The following is a 16,233-nucleotide window of genomic DNA, read 5'->3' as shown; positions in this document are numbered from 1 at the left end:
TGGATAACTATGCCCGAAACACAGAAGTCTCCTGGGCACTCCACAGACTATAGATAGGTAGGTACATGATGGAATAGGTTACTATACATAGAATACTTAATAGTTTTGCCGTTTAGCTAGTGTAGGTTAAAATTGTATATCTTTAATTCACTCCCCCTACGAAACTTTTGCGAAAACAGATCACATCGTACGTTAGAAGAAATAAATTACGTTTGCAAAACTTTCTCAGGACAAAACTGGTCAAACCAGTTGTGGACAATGGTGTCTAAAGACACTGTCCTTTATCATACAAGGGTTGGCCAAAACCCGTCTGACCGCCTATGTGGGAAAGGACACTGAATGACCCTATATTTGCATGTCGAAGGTGAAGGTGAGTAATTTCTTTATACATCAACCCTTTCGACAAGTGTTAGAACTTCTTTGTAATGGTACAGACAATTGTAATGCTTAGCTAAAGGGAATAAAGGTCTGAATTTAACCTATGCCGCTGGCTACAATTGCCTTAGAAAACTGGTAATACTGGTTTATGCAAGAAGGGTTGAGTTGGTCAGGCCTTCCTACGTGGTAACGGTCTTTTGGCAGGGATTACAATCGGTCATGTGGGAATATAGATAGACAACTGTTGCTTTAAGAAGAGCTGTTTTAATTTAGAGCTCCTCTAATTTTTATTACTTTCTCAAGCCTTGGTTTTCATTTTTACAGTATTACAATATTCTTAACCTTCATAAAAAAATCGATGGCGCTACCACCTTTTTAGGTCTGGGCCTCAGATTTCTGTATCTGTTTCATGATCATTTGTTAATCTAATAGTCAAGCAGCCTTCTATGCCTGATGAACTCCGTCGACTTTTTTGGGTCTAAGAGAAACCGGTTTCCTCACTATGTTTTCCTTCAACGTTCGAATGTTAAATGCGAAAGTCTATTGGTTGTGAAAGTTGCACAGCCGCGGATCGAACCTACGACCTCAGGGATGAGAGTCGCACTCTGAACCCACTAGGCCAACACTGATCTTAACGTATAGTAATAATAATAATAAAAATTAAAACACATTATCAACTTATGTTATGGAAATATTGTATTGTCTACTTACAGTTTTGCTGTCATGTTTGTATAATTGTATATTATTTTTCTGTGAAACCGTTTTATGATACATCTAATATTCTTTGAATTTCTATAATAAGAACGTCAGATCTATTCCTTATTTCAAAATAAAATAATCGTAACAATACATTTTTTGTGAGTGAATACTTGCAATGATTAAAAACAAGATGCTGAACATGCTGATCATATACTTAACAAGTTAATACTATCAAAAAATCCAAGAACAGATTTTTTATTAAATGTTACGTATGTAGCATTTTTCACACGGGCAAAATGGCATTGATTTACGCGGTAGTTCTATATACATAGTAATTTTGGTAAGTTTAAAATTACAAAATGTATATTTAGTATCAAGTTCCGCAGTTAAAACTTAACAGTAAAATAAACAAAAATGAGTCGTAAAAAATATAAAATCGATCATAAATAAATACTGAGTATATATAATAGCTAAATGGGTATATAATAGATCAATGGTACGATTGGCCATCCTAAACCTGACCTAACTTTGTTATTGTAAGCCGAAATAACTGCCCAATTGTTTTTTTTTACTGTCGCACAAGTTAAGCAAACCAGTAATCATAATAACATCTCGTATATTTAAATAACAGTTCAAATAATTAGTTTCCATTGTAAATTTTTTAGCGTTTAATTTTACTTTAGAAAATATTATTAACTTTATGATAACTGTAGCGCATTATTAATAAGCTTATATGTGTTTTTAGTGTCTAGATCTTTATTAAAGTCTAGTGAATATCTCAGATAGATAAGTTTGGTAGTGCCTCTTTGAATTGTTAATAAGTAGTATTTAAGCGTTATCGATCGATTTTCATTTCGTTTTTTTAATTGCTTTGTTTAATATTTGTATCTTTTCGTGTATGTGATGTTAGCCTATTAGGACTTATCTCATAAAAAATGTATATTGTGGTGCTTTTATCAATCTATCAGTTCTCCGACCGTTCACAAGCTATTATCAATAAAAAAATATATTTTCAATTACACACACTCTTTTAAAACCATCTCTTGGAAAAACATTAGTAACAACTGCCATACATTTACTTACATATTTGGAATCAATAATATTACAATCACAGGTAGTTCTAGCATTCTTGAGGTTTGAAGTACTTGCATAACAATAAGTCAGCTTGAATGAGGTAGCATCAGCATCCGGTATTTTGATGAGACGCGTGCCAATGTTTATCAAAAGGGTTCTATGAAGAGCGTATAAAAAGTGTTATGTTAAACATGAATAGAGAATGAAGGGAGAATAATTTTATAAACTTAAGGTAACCAATTTATAGTAAACGTGTTGTATTAGTAGTTCAAGGCGTTTCTGAGAGCTTTTCTCGAGCTTGGTCACATTTATATTGTCTAATAGTTGACGTTTTTATTAAGTTTGTGCGTGTTTTCATTTTGAATTTGTAGCTGCAGTTGGTGTGACTATTTTCTATCATTAACTTTTGATGAAAGTAAGCCTACTTTGTTACTACCGAATTTTATTCGAAAATTTTGATTGTATTTAGTAAAAATATTTTTCGGTTTGATTGATTTGATTTGATCCACTGAACCATTTAGACTTAGGGTCTTTCAAGAAAAGAGTGTACCAATTCTTAAAAGGCCGGCAACACGCACGAGAGCCCTCTGGCGTTCGTTTGCCCACCATTTATCAAAAATCATTACTGGGACTGGTTCCAAAATACATTAATACAAAAAGTTAATAACAATGCTTTTAATATAAATTTGATTAAAATTTAAAATAAATTATGTCTTATTTAACTTAAAATAATTAATTAACCACAATCGGTTGCAAGAAGAACGCTTGTCCTGTCCTTCTATCGATAACATGACCTGTGGTTGGTTCAAAGTAAAGTCTTGGCTGACTGGATGGCTGACTGACTGAACCTAGCTTTTGTCTCTCTAAGTCTTGATTAGGAGGCTCCAAAAACCTTCTTGGCTCTTTAACAGCTCTGTCCCTTTCATTTACAATGAGAACAATATCATTCTTTACTCGTTTGCTTGGTTCTTGTTGTATTTTTGGCTTCTTTTGTGTTCGTTCTTCATTTTCATCATTAACAATTGCAGTACGATGCTCTTTACTACTGTTTGTGTGAGCTCTTTTTCTGCGTTCACTTTCATCATTAGTGTCTTTTTGTATGTCTTCGTAGTTGGACGATTGCTCGCTAGATTCATCATATGAGTCGTCATCTGAATGGTACTCTCCATCATCGTGGTCATTGTTATGACCAGCATGGTTTAGATCCCAATAATGTTCGCCATAGCCTCCTTTTTTATCACCCCATCGCACCTTAAAATTACAATTTTTATTAAATTTAATAAACCAATAAAATAGATATTTTAATGATTAAATAACATAACAATAACTAGACGTATTAGAAAAACGTAAGTAAGTAGAATAAGTTAAAAAAAATAAGAACTTTGAAAAAATTAAAATGTTCAGTACATTCTTAAATTAATATGCTGTTATTACAATATTGCTTGTTTAGTATAAAAGTTAGTAAAATAAGAAAAACGAAGTCATATATTAAGAGTTTTAACACCGCTTGCTTATAAGAAATGTCTTGTCAGAATAATTTAAACAATATTTTTTCTACAATTTGACATTTTTTATAAATAAGAAGGCGATAATAAGGCGTTATCATAGATAACAGAGATAGATATATCAAAAGCATAAGCGTACTTTAGCGTTATACAGTCCAGCAGAAGGTCTCGATCGTTCGTGTCTTTCAGTGAAGTGTTGGGAGCTGCCCAGCCGGTGACCTTGATCAAAGTCCTCCGACGTGGGCAGGTGCCTATACCTTACCAAGCCAAGCGAAAAGACAGCATAAGTTATGAATTTGAGTAAATAACTATTATCAATGATTAGTAGAGAAAAAGAGAAAGTATGGAAAACCTCTTTCACCTTCCGACGTTGCGTCTTTCTCAATCTTGAATAGCTCACGATCATTCATTTATTTAAGTTGTAAATCGCATTGTAAATCGCAAACAGAAAAACACTTATTTTGTAAACTTATTTCTTTAGTATATTGTAGATGGCCCAATATTATGTAGGATAGAATAAATATAAATAATAAGCATTCAACTGATAAAACACGAGAAAGCGATTAAAAACAAAAACATCAAATAGACGGTTTTCATAATCCCAGTACCAATGTTAACAGATACGAAGAGTAGAAGATAGAAAAGAAGCATAGAAGTAAGCGTATGTGAAAATTTTACTTTTCCCATATCCCTGTGGTTTTTATAATCTTTCTTCTCGTAGCGCTGTTCCCAGGTATTGGGATCTTCACAAACGTGACCAAACTCAATCTTGTACGGGCTCAACTGTACTGAGAAAAAATCCCTATAATAATTATGTAATAATTAATTAATTAATTCCCTTTGGAGTAGGCTCTTAAGTAGGGTTCAAGTGCACAGACGCTAATTAAAGATTTAAGTTGGCGCCTGGTAGATAGTAACGCTGATTGCTGGTGCTTTCTTCGCTCAGCGAATACGTAGTACAATACAGTGAGGAAATGCTGCCAGCGTCAAAGGTACACTGCCACAGGGACCAAACTATTGTAAATACTGTACATTTGTAGTAGAGCTTTAGTAGTTTCTTCTACCTATCTTAAAATCGGAAAATAATTCGTGAAAAATAAAAGGATTTGTGAAACTCCCGCACTTAAAAACTCATCCGATTTTGATGATGTTTTGTTAAAAGATTAGGAAAGAATACAAATTACTTTATAGCATATATCTATACTATACGTGTCTATATTGCCATGGAAACCCAATGACAAATGGTCGTCAAGTATTTTGATTTATTTAGTCAAAAAAGTCGGAAGGGAGCAGTTTCTATAACAAACAGTTATAATATACTAACTATAGTTTCTTATAAGATATTAAAATTATATTAAAAAGCTTACTGGAAAAATTTTGCCTGTGACTCTATTACACCAGTTGCGGACGGCTTTGGCTGATTTGGCAATGCTCCACCGCTTACTGGACTCCATGTTTGGCCAAGGTATATCACCAATATCGACCAAATCCAATTCTGAGAAAATTTCAATTAATTTATTTGGGAATATGATAAGTGCAACAAAAGTTACCTTTCACTCGTAAACGTCTTTTGTAATCGACTAATAAATGAAAGGCCGGTAACGCACTCGTGCCGTCTGGCATTGAGTGTCCATAGGCGGCGGTTTGCCTCCTGTTCTATATATAAAAAAATATTAATTGATTAGTATCCGTTGATTTAAAATAACGGATATCCCGCCCGCCCAACACAATCCCAATAGGACATAAGACTCAAGAAAAAAAAACTAATAAGTTAGATGTAATGGTAGCAAAAGGACTCAATAAATAACAAGATAAAATTGATCACTTGTACAACTGGTTCAGGATTTAAAAAATACATTGTCAAAACGAGTTATGTAACGAATGTAATAAATTCGCGGTTTTCACATTCATCAAAACTAGTTCAATAACAAAAAAAATTAATTCAACTACGTAATATTACTGAATCTATAACTTTCATTCTATTATTTGAATCATCACACAAAACCTCAAATACACTTTCACTCAAAGAAACACTTTTTTACAACAATACCATTTCATTGAGACGTTGTGACATCTTGAGATGTTGACAGTATTTGATTTACAATAGAGTTTGTAATTTTATTTATAGGCTTTGTTGGGAGATAGTTAAGAAATATGTTGAAGAAATGTCGAGGCGGAGGCTTTTAAGGCTGTCAAAAGAATATTAATTTGAATTAAAAAGCTAATAAATTAATCTGATTTTTTAAAAATCTTTTTTAATGTGAATATATTAGTTTTTTTTTAATAACTGGTTAGTTGTTTCACCTTTATAGACAAGTACACATGATTAATGCGATTGGTTCATGACCATTATTTTATAAAATAATGGAAAACTGGTGTACTGGTAATAATCGATACGTTTATTCAAAAATAATAAATTATTATACAACAAAATAAAACATAAAAAAAAGATTAAACTTGAGACATGAGAACATTTAAAGAAAAACTATTCATGATTTTTCGTAAAAATTTATAATTATAATTTTATAATATGTTCGACAAGTATTTCCGAACCGAATCGACTATAGCTACTTAAATAAGAGAGCGTACTGATTCCTAAAAAAGGTTTCGAAGGCGAGCCTTCTTTATATGTGAGTGTTCCTGGTATCACTTATTATTAGACGAGTTTGTTATCTTAATATATATAAATCTCCTGTCACGATATTTGTCCGCGATGTACTCCTAAACTACTTAACCGATTACTTAAATTGGCACAACCTGAGCAGTCTGTGCCAACTTAAGAGATAGCTTAGATCTTTAATTATAGTCGCAATTTTATTTTATTGCAAATTATTTGTCTATAATTAATTGACAGTCACAATTATCTGTAAACTCCAAAAGATTCTAACAGATGTCGATACTTTTCGACGGGATTGAGTAAGTAATCAATAGATGGCACTGCTACGGTAAACCGACAAACGTGTCATATAAGCTACAATTCAATATCATGATTACCACGTGTTATTGAGGCTAAGGTATAAATTAAATTTATTTTGTCGTAAACAAAATACCGTGAAATTCAATTATTTCTAATTTTTGGTGTTAGCATAGCCAACCAAGTGTTACTTAGACCGAAGTGTAAATCAAATTCAAATTATAGTGACGATAATACAGTGAAATTATTCTTTCGTGTCACGGTATTAAGGCTAACTAAAACCACATTAAGGAGAAACGAAGTTCGCGGGGGCAGCTAGTATACAATGTAATATACAAATCGGTGTATACAAAATTTTGTATAAACTATTTTAAAAGAGTAAGTATGTTTCTTGTCCATTCTTTTCAATATAAAAATACCAAAAATATCCCTTTTCAGAAGTGCCTTTTTAATTGGCCTAGTTGAAATTTACAATTTACTTTATAAAAAAGTGTTATCATGATTTTATACCAGTCGTGCTACAGCTTTTGACGGCTTCAATATTTCTGTTTGGTAATTTGTTATTTCAAATAATTTGGCCTTCTGCGCCTGACAAATGCCGACTTTTGGAGTCCAAGGCATGCTGGTTTCCTCCCTATGATCTCCTTCACCATACGAGCGAGTGTTATAAACGCAGATAAAATCCATTGGAGCAAAGCTGAAGTTCGAACCTACGACCCAGTCGCATCTGAAGCCATTAGGCCAAAGGCTCTTGGATTTATAATAACTTGGGTTTAATTAGACTTTAACAAACTACTTATATTGGCCATGTCATTCATAAAGGCGTTACTAATTGGTTTAAGAATATGTTAACTTTTAACGAACCACACTGAGTACGGATATTCTACTAGATATCTATTGTATTATAGTATTATAGTTATGTATATAATATATATATATACTCCCTCGGCTATAATATTAAATTATTTTTACATAGGCAAAGTGCCTTTATAGCGCTTATAGTATTTGGACCATAGATTCCTTACCAATTGTAAATAACTTAACTTTGACATTATTTTATGTTCTTATTATAAGACATTGTAAAAATTGATATGACATTTGCATGCCTATTTATATATGGCTGATTGTGCGGATATTTGTAGTTGATCGATCTAACCACTGCACCACTATCTTGGCAAATAAACGATTATTATTATCATTATTATATATAAAGTAGGGATGTGAATCCTATCTTACACATCCGAGTTACCATTACTACCAAGTTATAGTGATAACTTAAGTGTTTGTTACTATATTATAAAGACTTTTTTGTTTCAATATGTCAGGCGAAGCGTTGCAGTGTTTCAGAACTTTGGATGAAAATTAATATCGTAAATTTATTTTCAATATTTATAATCTAACAATAAAACAAATTTTGATTTGAATTCAAGTCGAGTGTTAAAAAATAAACCAATGGAATGTTAAACAATAACCAAAGCTTTGACGTCTAAATTATGCAATAAGTTCAGTCAAGCGAAACACGAGACAGGAGCAAAACAATATCCGCTAATTATCGTCAACCGTGTAATAATAGTTTATGTAATATCCCATCATTATTTACTGGCTTTTATTTAAGGTGGTGGGATACCGGGAACGGAGATTGGTATAATCGTGTAGGTTTGCGGGTTTTGCTAGCGTCCTATCGAGACGTCTCATGGCTGGACTATTAGTATATCTTGGTAATAAATATTGTTACGAGCTAGGGGATCGGATAGAAAATGCCGTAGATTTCTTCAAGGGTTTATTTCTTGAAAAATCAATGAGGAATGTATGGGCAAAAATTAATTGCAGAGATGCACTAATTACACACACAAAACAATCACTAATTACTTCACTTATACACTCTTCACACTGTACTTTATCACTTATATTCACTTTATTCGCACTTTATCGCTTCGGTGTTTCGATCTTGTTATCGCATTCAAAACTAAAGGTGACTAGTCGCGTTTCGGCTCGCTTATATATCCCTGGGAATAATTCTAAACAATATTCGAGAACTTTCTAGGCGGGCTTGCTACTGAGTAGCGATTGCACAATTCTAGAACGTCCGCACTCTTTGTCTCTTTCGCACGTTGCTCCGTCCTTGTCGTACGGCGTTGCGTAGAGTGCTCAGTCTAGTTTCGAGAAAGTTCTGATCTTCTCTCTCTCTCTCGTATCATTTCGTCCTTGTCTCACACCTAGAAAGTTCGGTCTAGAATATTCGTTCATCAAAGGGGTATACCTAGGCCCGAAAACGCCTGAAAACGGGTCTCCTGAAAACTGCACCAATCGACTACACATGTTCTGAAACTGACTGAAAAAAAATTTCAACTTCCTGAAAACTAGGGTAACATTATGAAAATTACAATTTTCTAATACGTGATTGACCCTCTCCTGAAACGGTCAGAAATCATATTACAGCCTGCTGAAAAGTTCTCTAACTAGTGGAAAAATCTAGAAACATGCAGTCGACCCGTCTTCGTAATAATATAGACATGAAGTTGTAAAATTCTACAGGCGAAATGAGTCCGTATATTTTTTTTGCCAAATTATAGTACCTTATTAACGTTTCTGTGTGAAGTAAAGATAACATACATACAGTCAAAACTTGTTATAACGACATCGAAGAGACTACTCATATCTGGTCGTATCAGCCGATGACGTCGTTATTAAGTAGGTAGCTAATACTTAACCATTGATTTTGGTCAATATAACCGGTATATTGTTGTGAACAATGTCGGTTTTGTCTGCATTTATAAAAATAACTTATACAAAATATGATAGATGAGTGATTTATAGCAAGCACATGCATAATTGCATTTGTAGGGGCTTACAAGGATAACTAGGAACCTTTAAGAATACGGCATAATATATATGCCCACAGTCCTAAAAGAATAATTCATCTTGAATTTAAAAAAACACTCCGAAATATATCTATACTCTTCAGAGGTGGTTAAAATTTAAATTGTAAAGGCTAAAACAAAATTTCGTTCTAAACTATTCAAGTTATTAATTCCCGATGTGCCAACAGCTTTATTTTAATCTCTTTACCGGTTTCTTTCTATTTTCCATCTTGTTCCTGTTTTAATTCCTATTTCCAATTAGATAACTAATAGAAAGTCATCAAAGCACGTTTTTGTATTATTTTCCATAATTAATCTTAACTTTTTCTGTAGTATGCTTTTAGTATATTAATTAAATTTAGGATATTAATGAGTAAAGAAATGTCTGCTTAACGCACACAGTATTTATTGTCAATATAAGTGTACATTCATAATATTAAAGAATGATTACATTTGCGTAGAAAAAATTGTGCTGTTCTGTGGTGAGTATTCCTTTGGATGGTGCAGGTTCTATCGATGTAATGTTAACGTCACAATATAAGCTCCCTATTCTTAAGCTTCGCGATGAATAGCGGCTCCTGCCGCAATCATAATTGCTGCCTAAAGTCTGTTGAGAAATCTCTCTTATGATGCAGTATGCTGAAAAAATATCGTTGAATAATGAAAAAGGCATCCGCAACTAGTCGAAGTACTAACAAGCCGAAAGCCCCAGTGTCTAAGGTAGAAAAGTTGTTCTAGCGGTTGAAACTTCGTCATGGTACTAACTTTATTCCACTTAATAAAATAATTACACAAGTATCGCGGACGTATACATACATACAATATACAAGCCTACATCTCCAGAGATTTAAATGCCTTCAAAGGCATTATGAAACAAACGAAAGTATGCCGCGTAATTACAGTCAGGGACAGAACTGTCGAAAAATAATTAAACATTAATATCTCTCATTCGTTGTCATGAGTCGCTGAACAGAATTGCAATATGGAGTTATGATTTTTGACTCTAGTCTTGGGAAATTACAGTAAATTTCGAGTTGTAACGGTGAAATTACGTACCCTTTTGGACTTTTATACGTACGTAAATCTTTCATATATTTATTTATTTCCACTTCGCAGAAACACAATACAAATGACATACCACGAAACCACTAGGGAAAATTAGGTAATGTAAGAAAGAAATGCAAAAATACATAATACATATTAGATATTTAGACAAAACTAAAACAGGAACAGAAAACTAAACTAAAAATTACACATGAAAAAGAAAACGTGCACATGAATCACGATAATTTTAGATTAGTCTCACAGTTAGTAGGAAAGTTAGTGATACGGTGTGGACAGGTAATATTTGTACAGCAGAGATTCTAAAGGAAGATACAGAAGGAGCTAATGGGGCGCGAAGTGAATTCCATATACGTCAGATCTGTCATTCAACTGTCTTAATTCATACAAACTATTTCGGTTACAATAGGAATTCTATCCTAACAAACTATGTGCTTCCGTTTAGTTTAAAATACGCCTTAAGACTTCTGCACATAATGTCTTTACAGCAATATATTGTTACCATACTATTACGTTAAGTCAGTTCGTACAAATAGGATTAAAAACGTTATACGATACCGTTAGAAACCGCTAGAGAACGCTCATATAGGAAAAAATAGAGGAGGCTTTTGTCGAAGGATAAACAATAAATAAATACCCGTTTGCCGATAGATCACTCACTTCTAAATAATACTAGACACATTTACTTTATATTTAGCATGTCAACGGTAGTAAGGGTTTTTTTTATTAACTTCGGCTGTGTGAACCCCGAACTCGGCAAACGTGGTTTTGTCATGTATATTATTTATAGGAAACATTTTTTAGTTCAGTAAAAATAACCTATTTACAATAATAAAAAATAGGGGTTGATCGTAGAGGGGTGACAATTAAGGGTTGTAAGTATTTTTGTATGTAATGAAAAATAAAAAACAAAAAAAATTGTGCAAAAAATAAAAAAAATTAAAATTGGGATGGACATCCTTATCATTCAGGTTTGAACGATATAGATAGTAGTCGATGCTCAGACTTACTGAATATCCATAAAAAAATTTCGTAAGAATCGGTCGAGCCGTTTCGGAGGAGTATGGGAAAGAAGATTGTGACACGAGAATATTACATTGATAGATGATGAAGATCATTCTGAACTTTGTGATTATTAATCGTCATATTACGTAGTTGAGCTGGTTTCTTGGTTTTCATTCCTTCAGTCACGCGTTACCAACGCTTGTTTTTAAAGTTGGTTACATTTGTCTCACCGACGGTAAGGTCTGGTATAGGTCCTTTAGATATAGATTTAGATGCATAACTAAGATTAAGGTTTTTTATTGAGTAGGTATAGATTTATTTATAGAATTTATATGTTTTATAGATACCGCCGCCCATGGACACTCAATGCCAAAAGACTCGCGAGTGCGTTGTCGACGTTTAAAAAAGTTAAACATTACATTGACTGTGACATAAAATACTTACTTTGGTTCTGCTTAATTGCTAGTGTTGTGTTATATTTAATTTAAACAGGATGGTAACACAGCAATCAGTGACAATCTCAAACTCTTGTAAATTCAAATTGGAATATTGTTAAATTATTTAACATTTATTGTGTAGTATTTATGATATTCTTAGCCTTACATAGAATGAAACTCAAAAATTATAATTAAAAACTAATAAATATAAAATTGTCTAGTAAAATTGTGGTCTGTGTACTCACAATATTACATTTATTTATACAATAAATACCTGAGATCGATATGTATCACACAATATTTTTTTTTTAAAATAAATGTGACAAGACTGCTTAACGAATTAATCACATATGTGAGTAATATAATTGATATAATCAAATTAATAATAATAATTTAAAAGTAAGTAAAATAGATAGTACCTATAACCCTAGAGCTGGTGCTTCCTCGCTGAACGAATAAGTATCGCAATACAGCAAGGAAATGCTGCCAGCGTTAAAGGTACTGCCACAGGGACAAAACTTTTTTTAATTCTCTATTTATTAATTGTAGTAGGTAATTAATTACTATGTAGGTTAGTAAATACTGTATGTATCAGTAGTAAATAAATACATATGTTACAGTTAAAGAGAGATGACTCAGACTTAATATTTCTAGATATTTTATGGAACAACTATATTGAATAACCCCAAATAGTTTAAACTATTAAACCGAACGCACTCACATGAGTGAGCGTGAATGCATGAGCATTCACGCGTATGTTAATACTTTTTAAAAATTAAAATTGTATTTTTAAATAATATTTTTACTTTGAAACTATGTGTTTGTTATAGAAGAGCTGGGAACTCTGTTACAGGTATTTTTCACTTAAAAAGCTTCACAAATCTTACACATTGTAATGCATTGTTATAATTAACAAATTTTTTGTCATAGAACTCGTCATGCTTGAGCTGTTTCATATTTTGGTACTTAATATTTATTTACACGTATTGTCCATATAATAAAGAGTACGCGAGCCTACACTTGTTCTATTTTATCTAAAAAACGTCTATTTACAACGGAAATAAGCTAATCGATAACACACACACTCATTGTACATTCCCACACACACCTCAACGAGCAATAAAAATATAAGAACATTGTCTTTATTCGTTCATAATGTTCAAATGGTTATATAGGTCATAAATAAATCCAGTATGAAAAAATATTAAGAAAAAAGATGAAATAATCATAGAAAAAATAGTATAAGAGATCAAAGCCTTAATTTGTACTGATAACTAGATATTTTAACTACAAAATCCACAGAAAAGATAGATTTTATATTTTGGCTTAATAAAACTAAACTAAAACACTATGTATTTCATAGAATCAAATAATCTAGTTGTATTATACTAGTTCACATTAAAAACGACATAAAAAATAAACCCTCTAGCGTAAAAAAAATATTATTTTATGTCTACAGAAGAGATTTATTTTCTGTCGATTCTTAATTAAATATTACTATCAATCAAAGTGAGCTCAGCTCCTAATTAATTAATAAAATAAGATAATCGTAAAAAGACTACTCTAGCGTGTTACAAACGTCGCCACTTATAGTATGCTTGTAGTAAGTACGCTAGAACATAGGTTCGTCATCTACGCTGTCAAAGAAGTGATTGATAAATGTTATTTTAGCCTGCTAAGGTTGTATAATGAAGTCGTCTTCATCGCTGCCGTCTGTGCGTAATGGCTGAAAACGTTGTGGAGGAAAAATTATATCTGAATCATCAGAGTCTGATAGGGACGTCGATCTTAGGGAAGTAAAGGTGGTTCCTGAGAAACAGATTCTTCTTCAGATTTTACCTATAAGTAATTGTAGAAGCATTGGCTGTGTCTACACTTCTCGGAGATATATTTCTTGCTTCAGCCAGATTCGCGTGACGTTGTGATCGCGTATCATCGAATGGAACCTTTATCTGACCACAAACTGCATTTGTAGCACAGACAGTCCATAATTTAAAACTAAGCCTTACATGTAAAATATTTGGTTCGTTTCGATTCCAAGAAAGTTGGTGAATATTAAATGTCCCTTTATAAGTATTCATTTTATTTTTGGCGACCATTTCTTGAATTTCTTGCACAGTTGGATCTTCTATTCCGTAATTTTTTATACACGATATAAGAGAATCATAATCAGGTACGTCTTAACCCATTGCGACCGAATTTTTACATAGCTTTTTGATGCAACCACCTACTCCGTAAGGAGCACCTTTGCCATGACCTTACTCACTGTAGTAACATTTATACTGTTGACATCCTTTATTTATTGGCTTATAAAGTTTATAATTAACAAGAACATAGATTTGCTTCGGTACTGCGTTGTTGGGCCGTCAATTAATATGTGTAATTCTGTTAAGTTCGAACTAACTTCTTCAATTCTGTAAGATTGGTTTATTTCTCAATTTAATAAAGTTTATTGCTCAATTTAATAAAGTTTATTACTCAAGCTGATAAAGTTTATTGCTATATTTAATAAAGTCTATTGCTCAAGTTAATAAAGTTTATTTCTCTAGTTGATAAAGTTTATTGCTCAATTTAATAATGTTTATTGCTCAAGTTGATAGAGTTTATTGCTCAATTTAATTAAGTTTATATATCAGCTTAATAAAGTTTATATTTCAATTTAAGGTAGGCACAGATCATCAGTAACTGACCACAGAAAAGTTTGCCCACGGAAGGGTAAACCAATCAAAAGAAACGTTATAACACGTGACAATTACTTGCTCATAACGAACCTTCTTTTTGTAAATAGACGCCAATAACAATCGATATAAATATATTTACGTATATTTCAATAAAACACTTACAGTACTATCATCGTCACAGAAAAGTCGCAACCATCTTTGGTTCGCAACCATATCGCAACATTAAAGTAAAACAATTCCTAGAGATTTCTATTTTTATTGTTGGAGCACTTGCATACACCGCATGGACTAAGCTATACTTGAACTGACAGGTTGAAATAAAGCCAGTTAAAATAAATATTCTAAGTTTGCATTCCAACTATCGACTGTTCAGCATCAAATTTATTTGGACCACGGAAGGAGTGGCGGTACCGATGACAACTTGTGTATGTATCATTCGAAGGAATTTAGTTTAAATATTATGTAACAGTGGAAAACAATATTTTGATTATATGAATGACAAATACAATAGGCGATGTATTTTAAATTATTATAATGTCATTTTGTTAATGAAGTTCGAAACCTAGGCTGGAAACGGTCCTCGGAGAGGTACCAAAAGGATGTTTATCGTATTATAAGTAATAATACGAATGTAAGTATTACCTTGCATGCAGTCATATGTACTAATAGTAAATAATTGAAGGTAATAATATTTTAGGGTTAATTTTGAGACAACGCACACATTTTTTTAATGTTCTGTTTATGATCCTTATATTTTTAATCTATTTTAAGGCTATGAATAAAGTGGTTAATAAAGACATGTCATGTCACGCATAGTCATGTCATGGTATGGTTATGAATAAGACTGGTGTGTAAGGCAGTTTCTCGCTACCATCCAAGTATATACAATAGAAAGTGCTAAGCTAATTATTAATTTCAATCTAGAAGTGAAAGCTGCTTTGCTGCAGGCTATTGCACTGCATAGACTCATTTCTTCAATAAAATCTTCATACCACGATGAATTTTGCATACCTTAACTCCCGTTCTTAGGTGTATTCATAGGATGTACTTCTAAGGTGTATTTATGTAATAATTGGAAGGGCTCTTACGTGATGTTTTTAGACTATTCACTTTTAAAAATTGGTACGCTCTTTTCTTGTCTACCTTAAGTCGAATTGGTTCGAAAATACTTGCTGAATATAGTTCTCTTATGTAATAAAACATATGTGTGTACATGATATCTTTTATAAATTGTATTCATCGTTTGTAGAAAAAACGACACTAACAACTAAACGACAATAACACTCTATATTTAATACATTGAAAGTGTTATTATATACGCATGATCTAGTTAAATAAAGTTTATTTAAATATCACAAAAACAATATATAATTAACTTCAGAGTGTCGGTTTTTTGTGACGGAGTGCGCGCGTATCATAATATACAAATTTACTCTCATAATTTTTACGTAACGCGCCAAAAGAAGCACATCTTCAATAATACTGTATTTATACCAAAAAATCATGTATAGTTTCTCTGTAAATATTCTCAGTTGACTCATTTGAATAAGAATATTTCTTAAATATAATATTTTACAGCCTACAGATGTATCTGTTTTAAAGCATGAAGCATTTATG

The 16,233-nt window shown here is 32.3% G+C and overlaps 1 protein-coding gene across 1 annotated transcript; it reads right to left on the bottom strand.

The window, feature by feature from the left end:
* Window positions 1–2,883: 2,883 nt before the first annotated feature.
* Window positions 2,884–5,730, bottom strand: LOC123712278. The gene is made up of 4 exons (XM_045665288.1): window positions 5,707–5,730; window positions 5,024–5,151; window positions 4,335–4,458; window positions 2,884–3,402 (listed from the first exon to the last, which is right to left on the bottom strand). Exons 1-4 carry the CDS (start codon window positions 5,728–5,730, stop codon window positions 2,884–2,886), a joined length of 795 nt encoding a protein of 264 aa, XP_045521244.1.
* Between the last annotated feature and the right edge of the window lie 10,503 nt (window positions 5,731–16,233).

The sequence above is a fragment of the Pieris brassicae genome, chromosome 7, assembly GCF_905147105.1.
Source record: "Pieris brassicae chromosome 7, ilPieBrab1.1, whole genome shotgun sequence".
Lineage (NCBI taxonomy): Eukaryota > Metazoa > Arthropoda > Insecta > Lepidoptera > Pieridae > Pieris > Pieris brassicae.
The sequence above is the reverse complement of the archived record's forward strand: the minus strand, read 5'-3'. Positions and strand labels throughout refer to the sequence as shown.

Coding starts and splice junctions, on each gene's coding strand:
- LOC123712278 (XM_045665288.1), bottom strand. CDS start 5,730: ATGTCACAACGTCTCAATGAAATG. Junction 4,459..5,023: donor TCACAGGCAAAATTTTTCCA/GTAAGCTTTTTA, acceptor TAATTATTATAG/GGATTTTTTCTCAGTACAGT. Junction 3,403..4,334: donor ACCACAGGGATATGGGAAAA/GTAAAATTTTCA, acceptor TGTAATTTTAAG/GTGCGATGGGGTGATAAAAA.